General features: G+C 45.5%; 1 protein-coding gene across 1 annotated transcript in view; it reads right to left on the reverse strand.

Moving 5' to 3' along the window:
- LOC128343799 (zinc finger protein with KRAB and SCAN domains 7-like) overlaps positions 1–20,160 on the reverse strand; it is a 44,932-nt gene extending 24,772 nt beyond the window's left edge. The window contains exons 1-6 of the mRNA XM_053293236.1: positions 19,480–20,160; positions 19,139–19,280; positions 17,792–18,316; positions 12,835–12,964; positions 11,844–11,926; positions 5,444–5,570 (exon numbers count right to left, since the gene is read on the reverse strand). Of these exons, the coding sequence (XP_053149211.1) occupies positions 5,444–5,570; positions 11,844–11,926; positions 12,835–12,964; positions 17,792–18,205 (754 nt within the window). The 5' untranslated portion in view covers positions 18,206–18,316; positions 19,139–19,280; positions 19,480–20,160. The remainder of the gene's footprint in view (positions 1–5,443; positions 5,571–11,843; positions 11,927–12,834; positions 12,965–17,791; positions 18,317–19,138; positions 19,281–19,479) is intronic.
- Positions 20,161–20,743: the final 583 nt, after the last annotated feature.

Raw genomic sequence — 20,743 nt, forward strand, 5'->3', positions numbered from 1 at the left:
GTACATTCATTCATGCATTATGTTGAACACAGATACATCAGTACCCATCCTATACATACCATGCATTTGAGGAGTCTATACCCAACTTGACTTTTAACATGAATGCACATCTATTTTAGAAATGCATATTCTAGATGAAGAGTACCCATTCTGTATGATTAAGAACTACTGTATTATAGAGCTAAGAGCTTAGATAGAAAGACAGTTTTATCCTCCAACCAGAATCACAATTAAAAAAAGAACACCTTAGGAATGATAATAGTTCATATGATGATAGATGATAGTTTTGATACTCAATCCTATGCCATCCAACAGAATATTAAAAAGTATTGGTATTTATTACATGATATTCCAAAATGAAACGACCCACCTATATTTGCTCAGAAACTAAGCCCTAACTTTAGAGATATGTTGGTTCACAGTAGCATGGAAATAAGGACAAGGTCAAGAATAATACATTAAATGGGACTACAGCCACAGGACATTTCCTATGTGGGAATTGTTCTGTTTGTAGTGTATCAAATTCAGGAAGTTCAAGAATCCTCAGAACTAGGGGTGTGCATAAAACTGGATTACCCGATTCGGTTTAAACCCGAACCGCACTCAAACAGAGCTGGGCATGTTCTGTTCTGTACCCCTGAACACAGATCCCCCATCCCGGCTCAAATTCAAGCCAGTTCAGGGATTCTTAAATTTTTAAAAAAGTATAAGACACTCACTGCCGGCACGGGGCGGGGTGCTGCAGCAGCAGCAATGCATTTCCTGCTGCTTCCCTCCCTCTGGTCTTCTTAGGGCCATTTTGTCCTGTTTTCGGGCTATATGGCACTTTCTCCGGTGACAGTAGCCATTTTGAGGCTGTCACGCATGTGCCCTTGCATGTGACCAGGGAGAGAGGGAAACGGAAGACTTCCTCCGCGGCCGCACACCCCAAGGGTGAATATTTAATTTTTTAAAAAATGTTTACTTTAGAATCCCCGAGCCAGCCCCAAACTGTCCGGGGGGTGGGGTGGGGCAGGTTGTATCAGCTTGAACTTGGGCCAAACCGAGTCAGACCAATTCAGTAGTGAATTGTGTGTCCTGTACAATGTCCCTGCACATTTTTGGATATGGGCCAAACTAGGAACATTAAAATTTTGATTATTGAACATAAGAGTTGCATAAGGAAGGCACCCTTGATCAAACACTTGAACTATAAAGCAGAGAATGTAAGTTTCTGGTGTGTAGAAAAAGTCTGGAAGCACAAGGATAATATCAATAGTATATTACTGCATCAAATATTTCTGGACAGGGGCGTAACTGTAATAGGGCAAGGGGAGACAGTTGTCTGGGGGCCCACTGCCTTAGGGGGCCACCCAGAGGCAAGTCACATGACTGACTCCCCCAGCCGCTTATCTGCCCAGGCTTCCTTCAGTTGTATTCATCCTCCAAAACTGATGTGAGAGTTAAGACCTGGAGCTACCAGAGCAGGTCTTTCTCTAGTACCATTAAATGACTTGCATCATCCACAATTTACAAAACCTTTAAAAAAATAATTTAGAATGATGTTCCGTTGTGGCAATAGGTGTGTGTGTGTGTGTGTGTGTGTGTGTGTGTGTGTGTGTGTGTATAACTATGCTTTTTGTTACCACTATTCAGCCTCATTTAAGATATCTTTACTTCATGAACTGAGCTTCGGGGGGGGGGGGGTCATTTTAAAATCTTGTCTCTGTGCCCACTCCAACCTTGCTACGCCCCTGTTTTTGGATCCACACAGTTAAAACCTAGACCACATTTTGATTAAATGAGTAGGTTAATTGGATTTAGAATGCATATGTAGAGTTCTGGCCATTGCTGGAGATCTGTTGAGATGCATGATAATTATGGAGATGCATTATAAGTTAGAAATTTGGAAACCCTTTGGAAACCTGGATCCCTATTTAGCTTCAGATAAACTCGGTATTCATATGGTTTATGGATTGGTCTTTTTATGCAGGGGCGCACTGAGGTCCAATAGCAGCCCAGACCTGAGGGCTTTGGAGGCCCTCCCACGTCGCCCCCGCCACGAGCCTCACATTATTTATTTATTTTTAAGTCTTGCTGTTGCCTCACCACTGTTCCTGGGTAGGGGCGCTCCAATGATCAGGGGCTCCGAAGTGCCCCGCCGCCGCCGCCCATCGCCTGTCCCACCGCAGCCCCTTGCTTATATTTGCCATCTTCACCACCGGGGTGGGGGCTGAGTTACAAGTGGAGTAGGACTCCCCCATGCAGCAGCAGTCTGTCCAGCGGGCACGCCTGCACAGTGTATATATGGAATGTTGCATGCTGTGACATCACCAGTATGCAACGTTCCATATTCACACTGTGCAGGTGCGCCTGCTGGACAGGATCCCACTGCAGGAGCCTCCCCCCCCCCCAATTCCGAGGCCTTCCAGGAGGCCACGGACCAGGTCCCCGAAGTCGGTGGCTAAATCTGTCTGTGTTTTTATGCATAGATATACACTATTTATATCATAGTAACATAGGAAACTGCCATATACTGAGTCAGACCATTGGTCTATCTAGCTCAGTATTGTCTTCACAGACTGGCAGCGGCTTCTCCAAGGTTGCAGGCGGGAATCTCTCTCAGCCCTATCTTAGAGATGCCAGGGAGGGAACTTGGAACCTTCTGCTCTTCCTAGAGCGGCTTCATCCCCTGAGGGGAATATCTTGCAGTGCTCACACATCAAGTCTCCCATTCAGATGCAACCAGGGCAGACTCAGCTTATCGATGGGGAAAAGTCATGCTTGCTACCACCAGACCAGCTCTCCTCTCCTAATAGCACCCAAGAATCAGTTATATTGACTTCCCTTGGGAATAATCCTTTTGAGCCTGCAGCATTTCATTTGAGTCAGGTTTTTAAGTACTTCCTGAATGAGATTTTGTCTATCATAGAGGCCCAGGTGGCCCAAACACCTGAGGTACCTTTAGAGTCTATAAAACTGAATGCATGACTAGAAGAGCCACCACCGAGAGTGGAGATTCACAGCTGGTTTGAAGTAGGCCCAAATGCTGAATGTTTACTAAGTATGTTTATATCATTTTACAGATGTTGAAATCCTTTATATTTTCAAAAATGGGTGAATCCGTTATATGGATGGATGGATGGATGGATGAATTAATTAATTAATTAATTACTGTTCCATATAAAATGCTTCCATACCAACCCATTGTTGAGATAACAACAGACAATGGAGTTGGATATAGCTCTCAGTTGAGGGGAAGACCACCCTAACAGAGGTTTGTAAACACAGTTTGGTGTATATATTTGTATTACGTAGAATCATTACATGGGAACACAAGGAGTATGATTCTTCAGTACTAATGCCACTGGCGAAGACAACCATGGTTGAAACGTTTTTGGTGTAGGACATTTATTTGGAAAAGTCCCTCCTTGGGCTGTGCCTTGCCATGAGTGGAAAAGCAGCTGTTGAACAATTCATTCCACATGGTGGATACTGAAGCTTGTAAATTCCTGGGTAACTCAGGATGCCTATTGGAATACCCTTTTTGTAACATATACTTCATATTTTGTAGACTGTTTGTGTATGTGTGTGTAAGATTTTTTCACCTTGGAGAGTATATTTTGTTTGTTGTCTAGGTATATATTATCTGGATTTATACAGGTTTTATTTAGATGATATGTTATCTACTCTTTATGAAGCAAGTATACAAATTGGTGATTCCAGATAGTTGCCAACTCTGCCATTCTGTGGGCTCCCAGAAGCCTCTCTGCTTATGTCTGAGACTACAGGATTGTAGTTCTAACATGCTCAGGAGCCTCACAGGATCGTGGGCTCCCTATTTGTTGGCATATGCCAGGCCTGCTCAACTTAGGCCCCCCAGCTGTTTTTGGACTACAACTCTCATAATCCCCAGCCATAGCAACCAATAGCCAGGGATTATGGAAGTTGTAGGCCAACATCTGCAGGAGGGCCGAAGTTGAGCTGGTCTGGCATATGGGGATAGGGCACTTAGCAGGCAGTGGAACAGTTGCCCGTCCATTCGGTCCATCTACATACAGGTGGTGCTTGACCATTCATGTCATTGTGTTATATTCAAGCACAGCAAACAAAGAAATTGGATCCTTTTGAGATCCACTGCAATTTCCCTCTTTGGGAAAGGAGAGCAACTGGAATTTTGCCTCAGGACACATTTTGGGTATCAGTGGCCCTGGTTTCATGAACCAATGTGCTTCCTTTGGTCTCTGGAGTCACCCGTCGTCTGGGCACCAGACTTGGCACCCGCCATAACACCAGGCCGTGTCTTGCTCTTCGTGCCATCTCTGGGCTCCCCCTATCCCTGCTTCTTCTCTCTTAAGTCCCAAAGCATGTTTCTCTGAGCCTTCTTCCTCTAGCCAGTCTGGACATCTCATTCAAATCCAAGCTTTAAAAAAAAAGCATCTCTGCAAGTAATCGAGTTAATCTCCTGAGCCACCCTGAGCCTTTTGGAAGGGCAATATAAAATTTTTAATAATAAGTAATAAATAAATCTCTGTAACATATTTTAGTAATATTGTCTTAACCAAACATTTCTTTCCTCCCGCCAATTAAACCTTATATGTATGTATATGTATTTATTTATTTCGGCCCAAGGCCAGCATACATACAAAAAGAAAAAGAAACAACAACAGCAGTAAATACATAAATATTAATACCTTCAGATAACGTATACATGGCTAATTTCGTTCAAATAAAACCGGTTAATCTGAAGTGCACAACCCAGCATCTCGTGCCTCAATCACTCTAAACCGAATCTTGCCTGCTATGAAGAGAAATTTTGCTACCCTCCTGTAAGCATACTCTGACTTAGCAGTAAGCAGGAAAAGGATCTTGTCCCAATCAGAAGGACAATTAGAACTGTAATGAATTAGAATTGTATTGGGGAGAGAAGCTTTCCCCTTAATTCAGTATAAAATCTGCACTTCAGCATCAGATGTTCCACAGTCTCCACTTCACCACTTCTGGCAGGGGTATAATCTTTGATCGTAGGGCACCTTCCCAAAACGTCCTTCCAATACTGCCAATAAAACCTTATTATTGTTGAAACTTAACCTACTCTCTGTCAGTTCATTTCCCCGGTAACAGAACTTTGCACAAGTTTATTCTGACGCGGAATTTCTCCACCCCATCTTGCTAATATCCCACACAAGCCTGAACACATTTAGGGGTGTTTCACCAGTCACTCCGGAACAGTTTCATCAACAGTTTTAATGCAAAATGTATTAACTATCAAAGATAAAGGTATAATCATGTGTTTGTTTAGGGGGACTCTTTGCGTATCAGCATACTTTCTCCAAGACCCCACAAGGTTTTGTATAGTCATGGTCGTTCACCCTAACACATGTATGAGTGTACAGATATCTGCACAACATGTCTGAACCAGGCTTTTTACTCTCCCATTTCAAGGAAAAAGAAGGAGCCTTACCCAGAGAGGCCACATTCCTCCTATTCTCCTCCATGACTTCCCTGTGCAGGGTTCTCTGGTCCAGATCCAGCAGAGCCCACTCCTCTTCTGTGAAATGCACAGCCACCTCCTCAAAGGTCGCCTGGCCCTGGAAGAGAGGAAGGAAACATGCTCACCCTCACAGAAGGCATAATGGCTCTTTCCTTGAAGCACAATCCTCAAGAGCTGTTGCTCTTCAATACCTGCCTGCAGGAGAGGGAGAGACCATCTGCCAGCTGCCTGCCTAACCTGTGGGACTGTGGCCTCTGGCAGTGGCTGCTTTGCAGGATCAGGGCCCAAGAGTGACTCAGAAGTCCCTGCTTTCCATCTGCCCAGGTTGGTAATCTCTGGGCCTATAAAGGGGCCACCACTAGAGGGGTCGCCACTGAAGGAGCAACACCAAAAGTGGTTGCCCCTTTGGGGGAGCCACTTTGGGAGAAAGTGAGGGCGAGCGCCAGGCCTCCTGGCCCAGGTATTTGAATGTTGGGGGGCATTTAATAATGGGGCTTCTGTTTTAATTAGTCCTGGGTGAGATCATTTTATAATGTGTCTGGGCTTACCTGGAGATGGGGAGACTGGGGGTGTGTCCACTGACTGTGGGGCAGCCATTCCAGTGGTAGTGGGGAACAGAAGAAGTAACGTTAGCAGGTCAGCAGGCTGTAACAGGGGACGAGACTTGGAAATCTAATAGTTGTTTCCCCTTCCGGCTGTCCTGCCAGCTCTTTGACCTTGGGGAGCAGTGCTGACCACCCTTGGAACCTCACCTTGCTCCTCTGTAATGCCAGGTCGGTCCATAACAAATCAGAAACCATCCATAGTTTGATTCTGGATGAAGGCGCCGACCTAGTATGTATTACAGAGACCTGGCTGGGGGCCTGGTCTGGTCCCGGCTTCTCCCTCCAGGGTACTCCGTTGAGGACCGGGTGAGGGACCATGGGCAGGGAGGGGGAGTGCCTGTGATCTATAAGAATAACCTTTCCCTTACCAGGAAAGGTAAAGTGTTCGACCATATCAAATGTGTGTACTTACGTTTGGGGACCAGGGATGGACTGGGACTTCTGTTGGTGTACCGATCACCCCGCTGCTCAACAGAGTCCCTAACTGAGCTGACAGACGTGGTCTCAGACTTGGTGTTGGAGTCCCCCAGGCTTGTGGTGCTGGGGGACTTCAATGTTCATTTTGGGACCAATTTGTCCGGGGCAGCTCAGGAGTTCATACAACTATGGGCCTATCTACTATGGGCCCACGACTATGGGCCTATCCCAAGTGGTCTCGGGACTGACGCACATTGCTGGTCACACGCTTGATTTGGTCTTTCACACTGATCAGAGTGGTGTTCCATGGGTAGTGAATCCTGTGATTTTCCCCATTGTCATGGATGGACCACCATCTGGTTAAGGTTGGACTCACAATCACATCCTACCTTCGCAGGGGCGAGTGACCTATTAGGATGGTCCACCCGAAAATATTATTGGATCCAATAGGATTTGAAGAAGCCTTGGAGGGATTTAGTGTTGGCTTTGCCGGTGATCCTGTTGATGCCCTGGTGAAGAATTGGAACAGCAAACTCACTGGGGCAGTAGACATGATTTCTCCAAGTGTCCTTTCCAACACGCTTCAAAACTGGCCCCTTGGTATACGGAAGAATTATGGGGGCTGAAGCAACAAGGTAGACGACTGGAGCGCAAGTGGAGAAAGACTTGACTTGAATCCGACGGATTGCAACATAGAGCTCATTTGAAGATCTAAGCTCAGGTGATACATGTGGCAAAGAAGTGATTCTTTTCTGCCCGTATTGCATCTGCAAGTTCTCGTCAAGAAGAGTTGTTCAGGGTTGTGACAGGGCTAATATGTGCCCCTCCTCCCCTGAATCAGAATCTGGAACCATCGATTACCCGCTGTGATATGTTTAACGAATTCTTCGTGGGGGGAAATTCTCATATTCGGGCCGACTTAGACTCCATCTCCACAATTATTTCAGTGTCTGATGTTGAGGTGTCCAGCGACTCCTCTTATGTGATTAGGTTGGATCAGTTCCAGTTTATGACTCCTGAGGATGTGGACAAGCCGATTGGAATGGTGCATCCTACCACCTGTTCTCTTGACCCTTGCCCGACATGGCTTATACTATCTGGCAGGGGGGTTGTTGTAGAAGGCCTGGTAGAGATTATACATGCGTTTCTGAGGGAAGGTAGGATGCGTCCTTGTGTTAAGGAGACAATTATTAGACTGCTTCTGAAGAAGCCTACCTTGGATCCCTCAGAGTTGAGCAACTACAGGCCTGTCTCCAACCTTCCGTGGCTGGGCAAGGTAATTGAGAGGGTGGTGGCCTCCCAGCCCCAGACAGTCTTATTGGAAACTGATTTTCTTGACCCATTTCAAACTGGCTTTCGGGTGGTCTCTGGGGTGGAGATTGCCTTGGTCAGCCTGATGGATGATCTCCAGTTGGGAATTGACAGAGGAAGTGTGATTCGGGTGGTCCTTTTGGACCTCTCGGAGGCTTTCAATACTATCGACCATAGTATCTTTCTGGAGCATCTGAGTGGGTTGGGAGCTGGAGGCACAGCTTTGCGGTGGTTCTGCTCCTATCATTCAGGCAGGTTCCAGATGGTGTCCCTTGGAGACTGCTCTTCTTCAAAATCTGAACTTTTATATGGTTTGCATCAGGGCTCCATATTGTCTCGGATGTTTAACATCTACATGAAACCGGTGGGAGAGATCATCAGGAGATTTGGTGCAGGGTGCTATCAGTATGCTGATGACACCCAAATCTATTTCTCCATGTCAGCATCATCGGGAGAGGGCATAAACTCCCTAACTGAATCCAGCTAAGACGGAGGTACTCATTGTGCGGGGTCGAAACTGGGGAGATGATTTTGATCTGCCTGTTCTGGATGGGGTCACACTTCCCCAGAAAGAACAGGTATGCAGTCTAGGGGTGCTTCTGGATCCAAGCCTCTCCCTGGTATCCCAGGTTGAGGCAATGGCCAGAAGTGCTTTCTATCAGCTTCAGCTGATACACCAGCTGCATCCGTTTCTTGAGATAGAGGACTTCAAAACAGTGGTACATCTGCTGGTAACCTCCAGACTGGATTACTGCAATGCACTCTATGTTGGGCTGCCCTTGTATGTAGTCCAGAAACAACAGTTGGTTCAGAATGAGGCAGCCAGATTGGTCTCTGGGTCATCTCAGAGAGTTCATATTACTCCTGTATTGAAGGAGCTACACTGGCTGCCAATATGTTTCTGGGCAAAATACAAGGTGTTGGTTATAACCTATAAGGCCCTAAACAGCTTGGGCCCCAGGTAATTAAGAGAACATCTTCTTCGTCATGAACCCCTCTGCCCACTGAGATCATCAGGAGAGGACTGTCTGCATTTGCCACCAGCTCGTCTGGTGGCTACTCAGGGACGGGCCTTCTCTGTTGCTGCCCCGAGGCTTTGGAATATGCTCCCTAGTGAAATAAGAGCCTCCCCATCTCTGACAGCTTCTAAAAAGTCTTTATTATTTACTGATTGATTTGGTTTGATTTGATTTATTTACCACCCTTCCAAAATGGCTCAGGGCAGTTTACAGTTAAAACAAACCACTAAAACAGTAAAGAGCTAAAACAAATTAAAAACAATATAACAACTAACCATTTAAAAACATTTTAAAACAACAATTAAACCATTACAGTAATTAAAACCCCTGAAATAGGTTTTAAATTTAAAAATAAACCAGATTTTTAAAAACCCCAAATTTAGGATGCTGAGTAAGCTTGGGTGAAGAGATGTGTTTTCAGGTGTTTTTTGAAAATTGCCAGAGATGGGGAGGATCGTATCTCAGCAGGGAGTGCATTCCACAATCTCGGGGCAGTGACTGAGAAGGCCTGTCTCTGTGTAGCTACCAAACGAGTTGGCGGTAACTGGAGACGGATCTCCTCAGATGACCTCAATGGGCGGTGGGGCTTGTAATGAAGAAGACGCTCTCTTAGATACTCAGGGCCTAAGCCGGTTAGGGCTTTGTAAGTTATAACTAGCACTTTGTATTTCATCCGGAAACTTATTGGCAGCCAGTGTAACTCCATCAGTAAAGGAGTAACATGGTCTCTCCGAGATGACCCAGAGACCAACCTGGCTGTCGCATTCTGAACCAACTGAACTTTCCAGACTACATACAAAGGCAGCCCCACGTAGAGTGCATTACAAAAGTCCAGCTTGGAGGTTACCAAGAGATGTACCACAGTTTTGAGGTCATTGATCTCGAGAAACGGGCGCAGCTGGCGTATCAGCCGGAGCTGATAGAAGGCACCTCTGGCCACCGCCTCAACCTGAGAAACCAGGGAGAGGTGTGAATCCAGAAGTACTCCCAGACTGCGAACCTGTTCCTTTTGGGGAAGTGTGACCCCATCTAGAACAGGTAGATCAAAATCGTCTCTGGAGTTCTGACCCCGCACAATAAGTACCTCCATCTTATCTGGATTCAGCTTCAGTTTATTCTCCCTCATCCAGCCCATTACTGCTTCCAGGCAGGCATTTAGGGAGGATATGCCAGCTCCTGAAGAAGTTGACATGGAGAAGTAGAATTGGGTGTCATCAGCGTACTGGTAACACCCAGCTCCAAATCCCCTGATGATCCCAGCAGTTTCATGTAGATGTTAAAAAGCACTGGAGAAAGTACGGAGCCTAGAGGGACGCCATACTTAAGCTCAGATCTCGAAGAGCAACAGTCTCCAATCGACACCATCTGGAATCTGTCCGAGAGGTAGGAGTGGAACCACTGTAAAACAGTGCCTCCCACCCCCAACACCCTCAGACGTTCCAGAAGGATACTACGGTCAATAGTATCGAAAGCCGCCGAGAGATCCAAAAGGACCAACAGAGTCACACTTCCTCTGGCAATTCCCAACTGGAGATCATCCATCAGGCCGACCAAGGCAGTCTCTACCCCATAGCCCGCCCGAAAACCAGTTTGAAATGGGTCTAGATAATCAGTTTCCTCCAAGACCGCCTGGAGCTGAGAGGCCACCACCCTCTCAATTACCTTGCCCAGCCCTGGGAGGTTGGAAACTGGCCTATAATTGCTCAACTCTGAGGGATCTAATGCAAGCTTCTTTAGAAGAGGCCTAATGATTGCCTCCTTAAGACAAGGCGGCATCCTGCCCTCCCTCAGAGAAGCATTTATGATTTCTACCAGGCCGCCTACAACAGCCTCCCTGCTAGATCGAACAAGCCATGTTGGACAAGGGTCAAGGGGACAAGTGGTAGGCCTCACCGCCCAAGCAGCTTGTCCACATCCTCAGGAGTCACAAACTGAAACCGATCCAGTTGAATCGCATAAAAGGAGTTGCTGGACACCTCCAGTTCAGGCATCAAATTAACTGTGGAGTCTCCATCTAGATCGGCCCAAATCCAAGAGATTTTATCTGCGAAAAACTCTTTAAACACATCACAGTGGGTAACTGATGACTCCAAATTCTGGTTCAAGGGAGGGGGGGCGGATACCAGTCCCCTCACAACCCTGAACAACTCCGCTGGGCATGAACTCACAGAGGCAATAGGGGTAGAAAAGAAACACTTATTTGCAGTACGTATTGCCTGAGCATAGATCTTTAAATGTGCTCTATGTCATAGTTAAGACGCATCTGTTCACCCAGGCTTTTAATTAATATTGTTTTAATGGTTTTACTACTGTTTTAAAATATTGTTTTTAAATTTTAAGTTGTGTTTTAAACTTTTTGTTTTTTAGGAACATAGGAAACTGCCATATACTGAGTCAGACCATTGTTCTATCTAGTTCAGTATTGTCTTCACAGACTGGCAGCGGCTTCTCCAAGGTTGCAGGCAAGAATGTTTTACTTTCTGTTTTTATTTGGTTGTAAACCGCCCAGAGATGTAAGTTTTCGGCGGTATAAAAATATGTTAAATAAATAAATAAATAGCTGTTGAGATGAGGTGGTGTGAGAAGGGCACAGAATGTTCCCTGCAGGGTCATCAATTATATTTCTATGTGGTTTAAAGTATTTAAATTATATTGATATGTGGTTCAAGTGGTTTAAATAGCAAAAAAACATAGTCGGAGGGTGGTTGTGTCCTGCCTCACAGGGACTGCAACTAAAAGTACACAGTGGAGATACCAGCAGCCACCGCTTGAAAAAGATGCTCTCCTGAGATGAAGAGGCACACTTACTTCAACCCTGCTCAATAATTGGAAGCCAACCATTTCAAAGGCGCCTCCTTGTTTAGTTTGCCAGATTCAAGCCTTCACAAGATTCAAAGCTTCCTAGTCAGCAGCTCTGACAGAAGCCAAAGGAAAGAGGGCCGATTGCAGTTCCTGAGGGAGCTCCAAGGGGTTGTCTGTCTGCCCCACATTCTCCTTTCCCAACAATCCCTCCCCTACCTGCTTCTGTGGTCCTGAAGCATCTTCCACCCCACGAGGAAGAAGCGATGGCTGAGAAGGCCCTGGCAGCATCATTCCAGCACCTGCAAAGAACACAAGAGTGATAGGAGGATATAGGAGAATATATGAGAGAGAGAGAGAGAGAGAGAGAGAGAGAGAGAGAGAGAGAGAGAGAGAGTCAGTCAAGTGCAGAGTAAACATATTTCTCTTCATGTTGGCTTTGTGCAGAATTCAAAATGCAGTTTTGGACACACAAGGTTGACATCTGTCATAACAAAATGTATTGTATATTTTAACTGTGGAGAGGCTGGAGAAAAGGGTTGACCCCACAAAAGGGGAACATAAAAGCAGGGCAGAGATTTCAGATGCTCTAGTCTACCAGACAGGAAAGAGGGCAAAATATATAAAAAGGAATGGGGGACGTGTTGGGGAAGTGTCCACTCGGGATGATTCTTCCATAGTAAAGATGGCTCAGGATGGACAGCCAGTCTTGCAGCAGAAAGCATGAATTGTCCCCTTCGCTCAGCAGAGCTCACTTTCCTTTGCATTCGGATGGGTGAAGACATGGGAGCCCTCTCTGCCGTGAGATATTCCCCTGGCTTAGGGGATGGGGTCATAGCTCAGTGGAGGAGCATCTGCTTTCATGCCAAAGGTCGCAGGTTCAATCCTGGGCAGAATCACCAAGTAGGGCTGGGAGAGACTCCTGTCTTTCAACTCGCCCTCCAGCTCGTTTTTAAATTATAGCCAATCAAATCAAACCCCTCCAAAATTTAAATGAGAGAACTCTTCTCCCTCCTAGATCAAACTATAGAGTACTACTGTGAACATGTGACCCCTGCACAACTTCTTGATACAGAACACAGGGAGGAAGCAATCACACATATAATAAAAACATTTGAAAAGCACAAAGGGGAGGTAAAGGCCTCATTCTTTCACAGGGGTATCTGAGAGAGGGGGGGAATAAGGGGGCACCCTCCCCAAAGCTCCTTACCCAGCATGGTGGCCCCACTGCTGTCCTCCTGCCTGGGGATCTCCTTGGACAGAGGCCTCTGCCTGGTGCCTGATGGAGCCTTCTCGGCTTCAGGGAAGTCAGGGGCCGCTTCCGACAACAGTCCTTGCACCTGAGACAGACAGAAGGAGAGATTCCCAACAGGGAGCAAGAAGGAAGGCATTAGAAAGCCATTTTGAGCCATTTTAGAAGGGCGGTATACAAATCAAATCAAATCAAATCAATCAATAAATAAATAAATGAAAGGGAAATGGGCAGCAAAGCCCATAGGAAACTGCCTTATACCAAGTCAGATCCATGGTCCTTTATTCATTTATTTTATTCAGTTTATATATTGCCTTTCCTAAATCTGGCTCAGTATTGTCTGCATTGACTGGCAGCGACTTCTTCTCCAAGGTTTCAGGCAGGAGGTTACCCCAGTCCTACATGGAGATGCCAGTGATGGAACCGGGGGCATTCTGCATGGAATCAGATGCTCTGCCACATCGCCAAGAAGGCAGAACCCTAACCCTAACCTAAGAAGGGGTTGAAGTGGGTGGATCATCTCCATGAGTGATTTCCAAGTTGCTCCCTTGGGCAACATCTTGCTTCTTTTATTTATTCATTTAAAATATTTCTATACCGCCCAAAACTTGTATCTCTGGGTTGTTTACAATTAAAATAATTTAAAATATCAAATCAATTATCAATTAAAATCCTTTAAAAAATTAAAAATATTTAAAACCCAGTACTAAAATTTTAAAGCTATAAATCCAATTAAAAGCCTGGGTGAAAAAAATTTCTCTTCAGTGCCTTTTAAAAAGTTGCCAGGGATGGGGAGGCTCTTATTACAACACAGAGTGCATTCCAAAGTCCAGGGGCAGCAACAGAGAAGACTCATTCCTGAGTTGCCGCCAAACAAGTTGACAGCAACCGCAGAGGAACCTCTCCAAACGATCTTAACAGGCGGTGGGGCTCATGGCAAAGAAGACATTCTCTTAAATACCCAGGACCTAAGCTGTTTAGGGCTTTATTGGTAATAAACACCACCTTGTATTTTGCCCAGAAACATACCGGCAACCAGTGTAGTTATTTCAACACAGGGGTAATATGGTCTCTCGCAGATGACCCAGAAACCAACCTGGCCGTCAAATTCTGGACCAAATGCAGTTTCCGGACAACATACAAAGGAAGCCCCATATAGAGCACATTGCAGTAATCTAACCTAGAGGTTACCAGCATATGTACCACAGCTTTGAGGTAGTTCATCTCAAAAAACAATTTCAGGACCTCCTAACTGTCTGAACAATTTGTACAGTATTACTCTAAACTATACAAAGAAGATAAGAAAGATCCTGAGAAAATCAAACAATTCTTAGAGGAAATACAATTGAAGTCATTTTCAGAAGAACAGAGGAGCTGTTTAAATAAACTTATTTCCAGGGACAAAACCAGGGTGGCAATTAAAAAAATCTTAAAAATAATTCGCCGGGCTTGGATGGATTATCTTCATTGTATTACAAAACATTTCAGGACAAGTTAATTGGACCTTTAACAGAAGTAATGAATGCGATATTATCTCATTACACCTTACCGGTTTCTTGGCAAGAAGCATTCATTTCCTTAATTCATAAAGAAGGGAAAGACCCAACACGACCAGAATCATATAGATCTATATCCCTTTAAAATGTGGATTACAAAATTTTTACTTCAATCTTGGAGGCGAAATTAAGAAATTTCTTGTCTGAAATAAGCCATACTGACCAATCTGGTTTTATCCCGAAAAGACTCATGAAAGATCATATAAGATATGTTTTGAATGCAATTGATAAAGTAACCATGACACGTACAAAAGCAGCTATGATTTTCCTAGATGCCGAAAAAGCCTTTGACAATTTGGAATGGCCCTTCTTGTTCTCAGTGTTGGAGAAAATGAACTGTGGCCCTCATTTTTTATCCTGGATTCGTAGTATATACCAACAGCAATCAGCAAAAATTATTGTCAATGGATCCTTGTCTTCAAAATGTATAATCAATAAAGGTACTAGACAAGGATATCTGCTTTCCCCGTTGCTGTTTATACTTGCTCTCAAACCTTTGGCAGCTAAAATTAGACAAGAGCAGCAGATTCAAGGTATCAAAATAGGTGACTGTGAACATAAAATAAAAACTACAGTATATGCTGATGATGTATTGCTTACTGTCACGCAAGTCAAAGACTCCTTGGATATACTAATGACTCAGATATATCAGTACGGTTCAGTTTCTGGCTATAAGATTAACAGAGATAAAACTCAGAGCATGACATGGAATCACACAGAAGAAGAGATAGAATATTTCACTAAAGTTTTAAGATTACAAATAACGAAGAAGCCAATAAAATACTTGGGGATTAATCTTATGAGGAGCAATAAAGATCTGTTTAAGAATAACTATGTCCCAATTTGGAAATCAATAATGGCTGATCTGGATAGATGGAAGAGGCTGACTCTATCTTGGCTTGGAAGAATCTCTGCAGTAAAAATGAATATATTACCTAAGATGAACTTTCTTTTTCAAATGATCCCCATAAAGATAGATGACAAGATATTGAATAGATGGCAGAGTCAGCTTAATTCATTTATCTGGAATTATAAAAAAACCCAGGATTCAATTTAAGGTGATGCAAGATTCCAACGAAAGAGGTGGTCTTGGAGTTCCTAATTTGAAACTTTATCACGCTAGTAGCTTGACTTGGATTTCAAATTGGATTTTATCCCCTTACAGAAGTTTTACTCGAATGGAGGAACTTGGTCTTACTAGAGGATTGCATAATTACTTATGGATTTCTGGTTCGAGGAAAGATTTGGAGATACAACAACATACTATCTGACACAGTCTTTTTTATGCCTGGGATAAATATCAGAAAAGAATAAGTCCTACCATATTTTACGGACTATAAGACGCACTTTTCCCCTTGTAAAATATCCACCAAAATTCAGGTGTGTCTTATACTCGTAACTGCGTCTTATACTCGTAAGCCTGCCCAACAGGTTCGGGGGGGGGCTATCCCCCGGCAAAGCCTGTACCGATGCTAAAGGAGGGCATTGGGGGCAACCCTCTATTAACCCCGTGCTGCCTGGGGACTGCCGCTCCAGCTCACCCTCTGCCACTTGGGCCATGGACTCCTCCTCCTCCCCCGATGAGCCGGTGGCCTCCGAGGATCGTGCAAGTTTTACATCACCACCAGCAACACCATCGTTATCAGCTCTCCCTCCCGTTTTACTTTCTGCAAACATCTTCAGCTACCTTTCTGCAAACATGTTTAGCTGAAGAAAGTGCAAAGAAGTAGGAGAGCCGAAGTGATGGCCGCTCCCACCCCTGGAAGTTCATATGACCCCTGTGTGCCCACCCCAAGTATGTGCATACTGGTGAGGAGAAGGAAAGCTCGAAAACGAAAGAGGTTTTTTAAAAAAAAGAAAATAGGGTCAGAAGCGAGGTTGAAGAGAAAACAAGGAGTGGAGTAGGAGCAATTGAAAGAGGACTTATCTGAGGCAAGAAGAAAGGAGAACAAACTGAAGCAAGGCTGAGAGTTGTTTCCTGGAGCTAGCAGGACTTTTCGGTAGTTTTGATAACAGTTTAATATGTTAAAACTCTGAAAAACTGGATTAAAATTAAGGTGCGTCTTATAGTCCGTAGCGTCTTATAGTCCATAAAATAAGGTAGATTATCACCTTTGGCCTCTATACTGAATGCTTATTTCCATGAAGAAGAATTTTCTTTTAAGTATAATTTTTGGCAAGGCAGTCTATATTCCTTACAAAGTTTGGCCCAATATTTAGCTCTGGATAAATCAGTTTCTTCTGGGCAAACAACTCAACAAGCATCCTGGTTCCAACAAGCTCAGATCAGCTCAATAGTTCAGAAAGAGTTACAGTTACAGGGTGGGAAACTTAGAGATCTGACTGAATTTGAAGAATTAATCACCCGAAACACTGATCATTTATTAGGCAGAATTTATAAACAATTACTGAAGTATGAAACAGAGACTGAGCAGATAAAAGAATATATGATAAAATGGATGCAGAACTTTAAAAGATCGATCAATCTCTCAGATTGGGAATACCAATGGAAAAAGAATGTATAATTTACTTTGTGTACCAATCTAAGGGATAATTGGTATTAGATGTTTTTCAGATGGTATATAACTCCTTTGACTATTAATAAAATAGATGATTCTTTTTCTAAGAAATGTTGGAAATGTAACTCACATTTAGGTTCATTTTACCATATGTGGTGGAGTTGCGGTAAAGCTCAACAATTTTGGAAACAAATTCATATGAAAATTGAAGAAATCTTAGAAGTTAAGATCCTCTTCCTTCCAGAGATTTTTCTTTTAAGTATGATAAAACCTTATATTCCTGCCAAATCAAACAAATTGTGTTTATATATGATTACAGCGGCTAGGATTATATATGCATCTAACTGGCATACTTTGGAAATTCCTTCCTTAAACGATTGGTTTTTGAAAGTGTGGGACTATGGTTCAATTTCAAAAGTCTCGGCTTATGTACATCGTATCTCTACTGAATCATTTATGTCTGTTTGGGAACCCTTTATAAATTATAATATCTGTTATGGTCAAACTTTCTTCCCATTTTCTGGAATTTACTAGTGTTTTCAACATGTAACTTACAAGAAGCTGAATAGATTAGATTTTACAATTTTAAGAGTCTGAATTTCTTTTGCTGAATTTCTTTTGCTTTATCTTATTTTAGATATTTTTTCTTTACTGCTGTAATTAATTAGAAAAATGAGGTTTTTCATTACGAAAAATGATTTGTTTTGTATTGTCTTTATGGTGATTTGTCTTTGTCTTCTTTGGTTTATTTCTCAATAAAAATTCTTTAAAATAAAAAAAAGGATCTCCCGGCTCTCATTCTTAGTCCTCTGAAGCTTCCAGGATAAACTGCTCTCTCACCTGCTGTTCTTCCTGCCTCTTGTCCTCTGCCTGGCTCAGGAGGAAACCTTCTGCCAGGGCCACTGCCTGGGAACTGGTCTCTGCTCCACACTCTCTGATCCAGCTCTCCAGCTCTGGGGGCAGGATGGCCAGGAACTGCTCCAGGGTCACCAGGTCCAGCATCTGAGCTTTCGTGTGGCTTTCCGGCTTCAGCCACTGATGGCAAAGGCTGTGGAGCTGGCTACAAACCTCTCGGGGCCCCTCGGCCTGCTGGTAGCAGAACTGCCTGAAGCGCAGGCGCTGGGCCTCTGAGCTCCTGATGTCCTCAACCAGCATCTTCTGCTTGGCCCTTTCCCAGAATTCCCCAGTGCTCCCCACTTGTCTGGCCTCAAGGTCTTCTCCTGCTTGGCAGCTAGCTGGGTCTTCCTTTCCCATCTTTCATTCGTGCTCCAAGGCAGCCTCCCAACAAAAGCCAAAGTACCTCTTTGTTCTCTCCTGAGGGATGAAGATTTTAGAAACCCACATTCCACCTGGTGGATCTTCTCCCTGCAAGAAAATGAGTTAAAAGCCAGGAGTCAAAAAGAAGCTTGAAAGGTCACGTGGGGGGCATTTATTTCCTTAAGGGCCACAGAACAGAGACTTCAGTGAAGCATCCTTTGACCTGACCCTAGTAACTCCCCTCCCCCTTAATCCTCCCTTCAGCTTTCTCTTGAATCCTCCCACCATGACTGTATCTTCTTCATCCTTTCCCTTCCACAACACCCCTCACTCAGAGGCGTAACTAGGGAAAACGGCGCCCGGGGCAAGCACTGAAATGGCGCCCCCCGCCCCCCCCCAACATACTACATTATACTTAGGTTTTTCCTCACAAGCGCCTGCCGCTGCCGCAAAGCCAGGCCACTGACTGGCCGCCAGGTGCCAGAAAAGCAATGGGGGGGGGCGGGCGGCGCAGAAGGGACCGCTCGTGGGGGAGGGGGCGCCGACGCGCCCCCTTGACTGCTGCAGCGCTGCTGCACTGAGCAGGAAACATTTGTATTAACAAAAAATTAAAAAAATATTTTTTTGTCATGGCGGCGCCCCCCACGTGACCAGAAAAGATGGCGCCCGGGGCACGTGCCCCCCTGCCCCCCCTATAGTTACGCCTCTGCCCTCACTCACACCTCCCCCTGCTTTTTATCCCTCCAATACAGGAGGTTCCTGGTTTCAGGAAGTCCCAGGGTCCACATGTGCTGGAGAAAGAGAAAGGAGGGTGTGGGGAAAGACCTCTGCTTGCAACCCTAGAAAGCTGCTACCAGTTATATGTAGACAATAGTGAGCCAGGTTGACCAAAGATCTGACTCAGTCGGCAGCTTCACAGATGTTCTTTACCTGTCCTGTGCAGAACTCCTGCGGGGAAATCAGTTTGAAACTGCATTGAGTATAGTTCCAAGGGAGCGCTTTGCTTTGCTGAGGAGGAAAGAAATCCTTCATCTAGGAAATCTGGGATGGGTGAACAGCACAGAGCATCTTGCTGTGGGGTGAAAGGGGTAAGGGGCAGAGGGAGATCAAACTTACTCCTGTAGGTCAGGCCCCACCCTCAGCTGCTGCCTTATATTCCTGCCTTTGTTTTCACCCACCCCTCCCGTGCTCACCTGGTGTTTCCCACCAGCCCCCCCTTATAGCATCCATTCCCCTCCCCTCCCCTCCCCCCAAATGCACATGGGACTCACCAGAACCCCTTCAGGGATGAGGAAACAGTAGTCACTTTCCCACAACAGGAGAGGCGTGGAAGCCTCGGTGCCTTTTTCACGGGGGTTTCCCTAAGTTCTTTGTGAGAGAAGGAACATGGGAACTTTTTGCTTTGCCAGGGATCAGCCTCCAGCTCAACCCCAAGAAAATGCACCAAACTCAATGGGCAGAGGCATTTGCTGTGCCTGCAAAAGATTCTGCCCCTTCCCACGATTCCCTTAATCCTCTCTGAGACACAGCTGGATAAGGTGAAGAAAAGGAAAGTCTGTGAGTGACCAGCCACTGAGGGTGGCGAGCCAAGGTGAACCGGAAGTTCCTGCTGTGCGTCTCTTGTCTTTTTCTATGCTGAGGAAGGATACAGAGGCACAGCAAAGGGGGCGTCGTCGAGGGCGCCACTACAGTTCTCCTGCTGCAAGGCTCTCTCAGGGTGCGATCTAGCCAAGGTCGGGGGGTTCTCCGTCTCTGGAGCATTCAACGCGGGGTGCTGTGGAGGAAGAGCCGGAGAGAACTTGCGGCTCAGTCTCCCGCCATTCATTCTCGAACTCGAGGCGGATCCATTTAGTTCACTGTTGGGTGCTTTGCAGACTGCGGCAGGAGCTGGTGCAAAACCCCACGGCTTTCCCGCTAAACATTGTGAAGGCGCCTGCCAGGGATTTAACACCACCACTTCCATGGGGAGAGAGCGAGAGGAGGGGCAGGCGGGTGACTGAAGGCGTTCCCTCGCCTCCTCTCCGCTCCCTCCCCGCTTTGGGGTGAACTTGTGCCCGGACTCTGCCGTCCTCTGGGGGCTGGGTCGCTCCACAAGTCTCCCGGCTGTCCCGACTGCATCCTGAGTTGACTTGGTTCGTGATATGTTTGAGGGGACAGGGAGAGTGACAGGAGGAGGAGAGGAAACAACCCACACATGAAGGGCAAATTGGGCAGGAAAAAAGGCAAAGCTGAAGGCAGAAGAGAGTGGGGAATTTGTGCAAGGGCACCACCGGGGCCGCACGCTGTAGGGGAGTGAGTTGTGGCGGCAGCATTGTGGTGGGGAGAAAACCAGAGATAGAGAGAGAGGCGAGGGGTGTGAGAGAGAAATTATGCACACCAAAAACGGAGCAAGCCTGCACAAAATCTTCCCGGAGCTCCCTGTAGAAGCAGGAATGTGGGGACACTCGGCTCCTTCCAGAAAGGCAGGTTGTGGCTTCCCCCAGGCCGCCGGACAGGAAGGAGCACTTATGGGCAAAAAGCCTGCTGCCCCCTCCC

This window comes from Hemicordylus capensis, chromosome 2 (assembly GCF_027244095.1).
Source record: "Hemicordylus capensis ecotype Gifberg chromosome 2, rHemCap1.1.pri, whole genome shotgun sequence".
NCBI lineage: Eukaryota > Metazoa > Chordata > Lepidosauria > Squamata > Cordylidae > Hemicordylus > Hemicordylus capensis.